Source organism: Capsicum annuum, unplaced genomic scaffold, assembly GCF_002878395.1.
Source record: "Capsicum annuum cultivar UCD-10X-F1 unplaced genomic scaffold, UCD10Xv1.1 ctg81819, whole genome shotgun sequence".
Classification (NCBI taxonomy): domain Eukaryota; kingdom Viridiplantae; phylum Streptophyta; class Magnoliopsida; order Solanales; family Solanaceae; genus Capsicum; species Capsicum annuum.
This window is the reverse complement of record NW_025892567.1, coordinates 1-9,364: the sequence shown is the minus strand read 5'-3', so window position 1 is coordinate 9,364 and position 9,364 is coordinate 1. Positions and strand designations below refer to the sequence as shown.

General features: G+C 36.7%; 2 protein-coding genes across 2 annotated transcripts; both read left to right on the top strand.

Annotated features, from left to right (window-relative positions):
- Positions 1-1,098: 1,098 nt before the first annotated feature.
- Positions 1,099-1,767, top strand: LOC107873781. Its single transcript, XM_016720724.1, has one exon. The coding sequence runs from the start codon at positions 1,099-1,101 to the stop codon at positions 1,765-1,767; it is 669 nt and encodes a 222-aa protein (XP_016576210.1).
- A 4,976-nt stretch (positions 1,768-6,743) lies between these two features.
- LOC107874576 (uncharacterized protein At4g13230) lies at positions 6,744-9,186 on the top strand. The gene is made up of 3 exons (XM_016721340.2): positions 6,744-6,901; positions 7,871-8,020; positions 8,783-9,186. The coding sequence occupies exons 1-3, from the start codon at positions 6,833-6,835 to the stop codon at positions 8,987-8,989; spliced, it is 426 nt and encodes a 141-aa protein (XP_016576826.1). The 5' UTR covers positions 6,744-6,832; the 3' UTR covers positions 8,990-9,186.
- The last annotated feature ends 178 nt before the right edge of the window (positions 9,187-9,364 follow it).

Here is a 9,364-nt window from a genome sequence, read left to right as displayed (position 1 = left end):
GTATTCCCAAGAAAAGGACCAAATCTTTGGTACATAAAAAAGTCACCGTAACATTCAACTCCTTAAATAGAAAAATCATAATATCATGGCAAGTGAACATATAAATTTCCATAGAAGTTCTATTCATTAGATTTTCAAATATTAACAAGATCTACCATAATTTATATACCACAAAAACCACAGCTCTTTCTGTATAAATAGACACTCCTAGACACACATTTTTGTGCACAGAACAAAACACACACACATATACAAAAGCATTAGATATAAGAAAATGGCCATCAACAAATCCATTTTGCTAATTGGATTTTTATGTTGGGCTCTTTTCATGACATCAAGTGAAGCAGATGATGTTGTCCTTTTAGGACCATGTGAACAATTCCCAGATTGTAATGCTGCTTGTATTGAAAAGGGCTATCAAAATGGAACTTGTACTAAAATTGGACAGGGGATTTTGGGCTGTTACTGTGCATCAAAAGATCAGTGATATTTACTTTTTATTGCTAAGTTATTTGGAACTATTTGTTTCATTAATAAGTTGTACTCCATCTCTATATTTGTTGGATGTTCCAAATCTATAGAATTCAGTATGATCAATTAATAACAAATATTTTTATCTTCTCTGAGTCAACTTTAATTTTAGCAATTTCGTATCTTGTGATTTGTTGTGATTATTGACACATCCCGTGTCAAGTTAGTTAGTAATTAGAAGTGTAATCATAATATATGATATCAGAGAGTTATACGCTCTAAGAGAACGATCCAATTTTTTCTTCATCCCCTTCCTTGCGCAGATCAAAGATAAAAAAATAAAAAAATGGCCAACCTTAGAGTTGGTAATGCTTACAATGCAACAGGTGCTAACATTATAATCCAATTCAACCCAGTATCTCAATTACCCAACAAACTCAGCGATGACCACAACTTTGCCACCTGGAAAGCTCAATTTTCCATGCTTATGTATGGCTACAACCTCTTTGGCCATATCGACGGGACCACTCCAGCCCTAGTCCCACCCTCACTGTTGGAACAAACATATCTCCCAATCCTGTGTTTTCAACTTGGTTTCGTCAGGATCAACTTATCCAGAACGCCCTTATGGCCTCTGTTGAACCCACAATTGCCTCTATTGTTGCTGCAACCAACTCGTCCAAATCTGCGTGGGATGCTTTGCACACAACTTATGCAAACAGATCACAAACTCGGGTCTTCATTCTGCATGATCAACTTGCACGTACCACGAAGGACTCTCATTCCATCACCGAATATCTTCATACTATTCGGTCCCTTTCGGATGAGTTAGCTACTGCTGGTTCTCCTGTATCCAATCCTGAACTCATCGTCAAAATACTCAGTGGCCTAGGTCCTGAGTTTCGTGAAATCTCTGCTGCCATTCGTGCCCGTAATACGGCTGTCTTTTATGAGGAATTGTTTGAAAAGCTACTTGATCATGAACTCTTTCTTCGCCATGAGGATGCTAAGAAATTATCCGATCCCATAACTGCTGCAGTCGCTACTCCTACCAAATCCAATGCCAACAATCGCAACATCGCACGCCGAACAACACTTCCTAACAATGGCACCAGAATTCACATCCAAACACTCCACAGTGGCAGTCTAACCCAAATCGAAGATCTGTCACTCGATGTTAACTTTGCAATAGGATTGGCCGCACCACCAATGTCTGCCGCTCAAAATCACATAATCACTTTGAGGCAAAATCCAACTATGCGGCCTGATTTACTGCTGCCACCAGTCCCTGGATAGTCGATTCGGGAGCCACCCACCACATTACTACGGAGCCACACAACTTACAACCGTACCCGGTAACAAGGATGTCTCCATGGGTGATGGTAATAAAATTCCCATTTCTCACACTGGTTCTATTCAATTAAATGGATCAAATAATGTTTTCAAGCTAACCGACACTTTGTGTGCCCCATCCATTAAGTGTAAACTTCTATCTGTTTTCAAATTTTGTCAAGACAATCTAAAGTTCATTGAATTTTTTTCTTTTAACTTTGTTGTGAAGGATCTGGAAACGCAAAAACCACTGGTGCACGGCCGCACCAACAATGGACTTTATGAGTGGCCTGCCTCACATCCCCAAGCTCACCTGACCTCCACATCCATTCCGTTCACCACTTGGCATCAATGTTTGGGTCATCCTCATTCTAGAGTTCTTAGGTTTATTTTAAATAAATTCAAGCTCCCCTTTCATGAGCGTGACAAACATTTTTATTGTAATTCTTGCTTATCTAATAAAGCCCACAGACATCCTTTTACCCAATTATCTTTGTGTAGCTCTAAACCGATTCAAATTATTTTTAGTGATTTATGGGGGCCGTCACTAATTTTATCTGTTGACAAAAAATTGTACTATTGTATTTTTGTTGATCATTATACGAAATACACTTGGTTGTGCACATTAAAGACTAAAAGTGAAGTCAAAGAGACCTTTCAAAAATTCCATCCTATGATGGAAAAACATTTTGACACCAAAATTATGTCACTTTATACTGATGGTGGAGGAGAGTATAAAGGTCTTGACCCTTATCTCTCGATTCATGGCATTGAACACCTCTCAACGCCACCCTATACGCCTCAACGTGTTGCCCTTCCAGAACGACGACATCGTCATATTGTTGAAACTGCAAGAACTCTCTTACACGAAGCGGCCCTTCCACCTTAATTTTGGTCTTTTGCGTGTCATCATACTGTCTACCTCATCAACCGTCTACCCACCTCTCAATTGGATAATCAATCCCCATTCCAACAATTACTGGGTAAATCACCGGATTATAGCTCCCTGCAGATTTTTGGTTGTTTATGCTATCCTTGGCTCAAACCATACTCCAAAAATAAACTTGAACCTAAATCCACCCCGTGTGTCTATCTTGGATTTTCCTTATCCCATCACTGTCACCAGTGTTTTGATCCAATAGCTTCAAAGGTATATTTATCCCGAGATGTGCAATTTATTGAGAATGTTTTTCCTTCTAAAACTGTATTCTCCAATGTTACACTTAACTCATCTATCTGAACTGGGAGAATATCACAACTTTAGAGTCTTCACAGCCTACATCCAACTTCCCCCACTTTCAGATTTACCTCCTCCCTTAGAAGTACATGTTCGCAAAATTGCGAACTCCCCATCCATATCCGTTTAGGAAAAAGCCCAGACCAACTCACACTCACAATCCTCCTCAGACAGTGCATCAGTGGTGGGTGTAGATTCAGCTCCTGCAACTTCTTCAGGTAAATCTCTATCTCTCTCACCTTTTTCAATTGCTACTATACCGGACTCCTCTTTTCAAACTACTGACCTGGGTCCCCCACCACCACATCCTACTACAAGTTCACCAACACCTATCCCCACAAACACACATAGCAGTCCACCTCCTCTCCTTGTTTATCAACACAGGAAAACTACACCACCTACTCAAGTGACTCCTCAGCCAACTTGCCCTTTCCCCGAGTCAGAATACGCTCCCTCATCACCTCACTGTCCGTCTCCCCCTACCTGTGTTGTCACTCGCTCCCAAAATAATATCACCAAACCCAAATAAATTTTTGATTACTTTGCTAAATTGAACCCCACCACCACACCCGTCACTGTTAAACAAGCACAAAAATATCCCGAGCGGCGTGAAGCGATGAAACAGGAACTTGATGCTTTAATTAAAAATCAGACTTGGGAACTTGTTCCACCAAACCCAACCAAAAATATAGTTTCTTGCAAGTGGCTTTTCAGGATAAAAAGGATAGCAGATGGGTCCATTGATAGATATAAAACACGACTAGTTGCGAAAGGCTTCACTCAAAGGCCAAGCATTGACTTTCACGTGACTTTCACCCTAGTCGTCAAGCCTACCACAGTCAGAATAATCCTTTATGTGGCACTTCGTCATAACTGGAATCTCCGCCAGCTTGATGTCAACAATGCATTTCTCCAGGACAATCTAGACGAGGAGGTGTATATGGCTCAACCTCTGGGCTTCACTAGTGATGACAAATCCACTCACATATGTGGATTACGCAAGACAATCTATGGCTTGAAACAAGCCCCTCGGGCATGGTACAATGCCCTCACGGGTTATCTTTCATCCATAGGATTTAGTAAGACAAAATCGGATGCCTCACTACTCATAAGGCAGGGTCTAGGTGACACAATGTTTGTCCTTGTCTATGTGGATGACATCATTGTTACACGGAGCAACACTTTCCATGTCGATCAGGTTATTGCTTCCCTTGCTTCTCAGTTTTCTATTAAAGATTTGGGTAATCTTCACTACTTTCTTGGTGTTGAAGTAATACGCAGCTCTGACGGTTTAATCCTCACCCAAGCAAACTATGTGAATGAGATCCTGAATGATGAATTAATGACCGACTACAAAAATGTCCACACACCAATGAGTGTATCTGAGCTAATCACACTATCTGATGGTACTTACTTGACTGATGCAACACGCTATCATCGAGTCTTAGGAAGGCTTCAATACCTATCTTTCACTAGACCGAACATTGCATATGCAGTAAATAAGTTGTCCCAATTTATGCAAGCACCATCAAATCTCCATTGGAAAACAGTGAAACGTGTTCTTCGTTACCTGCATGGCACCATCCAACTAGGCCTACGTGTAATCCCCATTGAGGACTTCAACCTGCACGTGTACTCTGATGCAGATTAGGGTGGGGACATTGCTGACAGAGTTTCCACATCTGGGTATATCCTGTTCCTTGGTCACAATCCGATTAGCTGGTCCTCAAAGAAGCAAAATATCGTCTCTCGCTCCTCCACTGAGTCTGAATATAGGGCAGTGGCTAATGCCCTTTCTGAAACCCTATGGGTTACCGATCTTCTCATTGAGTTGTGCGTTCCAATACATCAGATGCCTACCATTTATTGTGACAATCTTGGAGCCACATTCCTGAGTAAAAATCCAGTCCTCCGTAGCAAAGTGAAGCATGCTGCAGTGGATTTTCACTTTGTTCGCTACCATGTCGACATAAAAAAGGTTTGAGTTGTTCACGTCCATGCTGCCGATCAAATCGCTGACACTCTCACCAAGGCACTGCCTAAACTGGCTTTTGAGAAGAATTTTTTCAAGTTAGGCTTAGTGACTCACCGCGTAACTTGAGTGAGCGTATTGACACATCCCGTGTCAAGTTAGTTACTAATTAGATGTGTAATCACAATATATGTTTCAGCAATTTTATTTATTTAGGACTGATCTAGTTTAGTTAGTTTAGGACATCTGTAACTCTATTTAATATGCTTTCTGCTTCATTAATAAACATCTTTCCAGCACCACTTTGTGCTTACAGTGATATGAGTAGAATTCTAAAACTAGGGAACTAATAATTGACAGAATAAATTACTTTAAAAAAAAGAAAGACAAAATCGAATCAATGGAGATTCTAGATTTATTGCATTGGAAATGTATTTATCAATCAATTTGTTTGTTGATGCAAAATGATTTCTTGAATAGTGTTTCGAATTCAACCATGAAAAACATAAATCACGTAAATACATCTATATATATTTGGTGAGGGTTATTTTATGCATAGTCCAAGTTAGTCCATCTCCAGGATGTTGTTATAATACAAGTTAATTAGTTTATACTTAAGTAAGTATCAATACACCTTTCGATGGATGACATGTGGACTGATAAATATGAAATATTGAAATTACTTTCTAGCTTATTTTCTATTCTTGGTGTATTCGTTATTAATGGTAATTACTTTTAAAAGGCATGGGATCGATTTTTAACTTTTTTTTTTGTGTGTGGGGGGGGGGGGGGGGGGGGGGGGGGGCACACACTTAAATTTTTTGTGGTTGATAGTTTGATACATTTAAAAAAAAATTATAGTATTAGTTGTGAATTCTCTCACCAACTATGGAGTATAAATTTGAGTAAGACAAAATATGCATAGAGTGAATTGTTTTTTATTTTTATTATCAATTTATAACATTGATTAGTTATTTTCTTCACATAAAATTAATTCAAGTTAAGTTCCATAAACTTAATAAACATAATTAAAAGGGTGAAAATTATTTTTTCCTCCCAACTTTGTCTTCATTCTAGAGAGAGAATGAAGCATTCTTTCCTTTTTAATAATACAATTAGAAAGTAATAATAATGCCATCAAAAAGAATTGTCAAAAGAATTGATTCTGTAATATTAGAAATGCTCAAGAATTGGTTTCATATCTTTTAATACTATCATTAACAATATCTATATACTATAAAAATAAATTTAAAAATTGATCTATCGTTTTTAAGATTACATTATTAAAGAATACACTTAAAAAAAAAAAAAGCTAGAAAACAATCTCAATCTTTCATGTTTATCGGTCCGCATGTCATCCATCGAAAAGTGTATGATAATTACCTAAGCAAAACTAATGGAGCGGAGCCAAACCCCATTTACGATTTTAAGACTTTATTGTAAGAGAATACAAATGCATTCGAATTCATACCACCGTTAAGTAAATACAAATAAATTATTTTAAGCGTTTATTTTATTTATTTACTTATGGTTAATTTCCAATAAAAAGATTAGTGGCGTTGAAATAGAGTGATCCGTGTATTGCTCTTTGTAAGTTCTTAATTAGTGATGATTAAGCTTAAACTGGGGAAAAAATACAATGAAATTACCTCAAATCCCAAGTGAATTTCTGTCAACCATTAAAACAGAGAAAAAATTGGCAAATTCTTCCCCTATTTATAATCCCTATTCTAAAATTATACTTGCTAAAAAGAGAATAAGCAAATAAATTTCAAGAAACAAATAATAATAATAATAATAATAATTCAAGTAAGACAGATATGGCAAGCATGGGATTTGCATCTACTCTTAATAGATTTTTTGTTAGTGGAGCATTCAGACCAGTCAAGGTGATTATTTTCTTTTCCTTTTTACTTTCAATATACTCGTAATTTACATGATCTAAATTGAAATTTAAATGTCTTACTTTTATTTTTATTTGGCAGCAATGCAAAAGAATGTTGGAATTATATTCCTCTAGTGATACATCCTTTTCATGAATGTCATTTGTTACTTTAGTTTCCAGCGGTGTACGTAATATTTTGTGCAAGTAATGTCGATCGATCTTTGTGGGAATATATTAGATTTGTTATTGTTGTTGTAATGTCGATCGATCTATTGTGACAATTAAATTGTATGTGGGTCAGAATCAAGTTTATCAAAGTTCTCAAGTTTTACGTTTTTGGCGAGCAATCCTTGCCTGTCCGTAGAGCCGTCAATATGGGCCAGGCCCATTGATGGAGTTTGGCTTTGATTTTTGCAGTCCATTTAAGAACAAGGCTTTTTAGCTTGACCCGAATAAGCCCGTGAGGCTTGAGTAATGTGGATTGGGCTAGCCCGTGAGCCGGCCCGTAAGTCAAATATATGCAACTATTTAGATTGCTTATTAGTATTTTTATTTGGTTCGAAGGATATCATATCAAAAGTTATTTAATTTCCCTATTAGGAGTACTTTTTGGGGGTGTTGGAGACTTGATTAACAAGTATTAACACTATGTAATATTGTCTGATAATATTTATGTTTATTAACATTCTAAAATTAAATGATAAAATATTATTTTTTAAAAAGTGGGCTGACCCGTAAGGCCCGCAGTCGCATAAAGTAGTGGTGTGGGCTTGATATTTTTTGGCCCATCATGACCTGGACCGACCCGTGTTGACAGCTGTTCCTGTCCACGCCAAGGTTGGATACTTGGTGCAGTATACTGTTTTATTGATATTTTCTTTGTTGTGGTGTCAACATCTCCCCATGCGCACGTACTATTTACAATATATTTATCGAATGTTTACGAAGCTAAATCTGAGAGAGACTTTCGCAGCGAATAACAAATCGACACTTGGCGACGGCCTTTAAAGATGAGGCTCGTAGCACAGTACAAAAGGGTGCAGATGCAATGAAACAGGGTGCTGATACTGCCAAAAGAGCCAGCCAAGAAGTGAAAAATGAGACTGCTTCTGTTGCTGATGAGGTAGGTGACACATACATTAAATGTCTTATTGTTTTCATCTTACTCCTGATTATGATAAACATGTACTTTATCATTTCTCTATAATTTACAGAAAAAACATAATTTTTCGATGTCATAGGTTGTTTTTCCAACCTCTCAAACCTTCACCATAAAAAATTAAAGTAGTAGCCGAAGATCAAATCATAAGGACTTACTTTAATTTTGAACTCTTATATATCTATTGGTCGTATGTCATCCAACATCCATAAAAAAACTCTCACTAAGCGAATGATTTTCCCCTTATAAAAATCTAAAAAAATCATTATTTCGCTCTTTCCTTTTTTGATGAAATCACCTCATGAACATCTATTTAACACTTCTAGAGGTAAAAACTTACACGCACCCAGTGTATGCATCAAATTAATATTCTTTATCATGATTATGTAATTAAATTAAGTAAAATACATATTAATTAATCGTGATTAAGTAACATGAACTTTAAATTCAGATACATGACTAAATTTTACCCTTCTCAGATCGGCTAGGCCTTTCCATTTGAGTTAGGTTAAGACCTTGGTGCGCTAGCCATTAAATCTGTTAATTATATCATAGTACTATTATATTACTTGGCGTTTATTCTAAATTATCAATCAATCAGCTAGTGACATGCAATCACAATATCAAGTTGTACTATATTTTCTTATACTGTTAGTGTGTATAACTTTGATTGATCTCGATTGACTATATATATATGTTACCAACACATAATGTATGTTTTTGAAGGCAATACGCAAGACAAAAGCAATGGGGGATAAGGTTGCGGACACAGCACAAGACATTGCTGGTAAAGCAAAAACCACAGCACAACAAACATGGGAAACAGTTAAAGACTCTACACTCAAAATCAAAGATACTGTCAAGGGCAAAGCTGAAGAGTCTACAGAAGCTATAAAAGATAATGTCAATAAGAGCATGAACACCAAGAACTGAAATTTCAATTCTTTTTTAATTTTAAAAACGTGAGAGACATTATCTCTTCCTAAATTGTTTCTCCCTTTTGCTGATGTTTTGTAAGAATTAAGATTTTTTTTTTCTTTTTAATTAATTAGTTTTGCTGAAACCGCAGACAGAAGTTTGCGAGTTTGATGTATTACTATAGTTGGAAATATATATATGGCAATTTATTATCTTGTTTCTAGAATTTAAATACTCACACAACATATATATATATATATTTGTTGAATTGTAGGTGGCAGGTTTCGAACAAACAACATAACACGAGCAAAGTAGTGCCCAAATCATCGATCCACAAAGGGAGCCACATTTAATCAACACCCAATAACAATAAATTCGATCAGTATATAT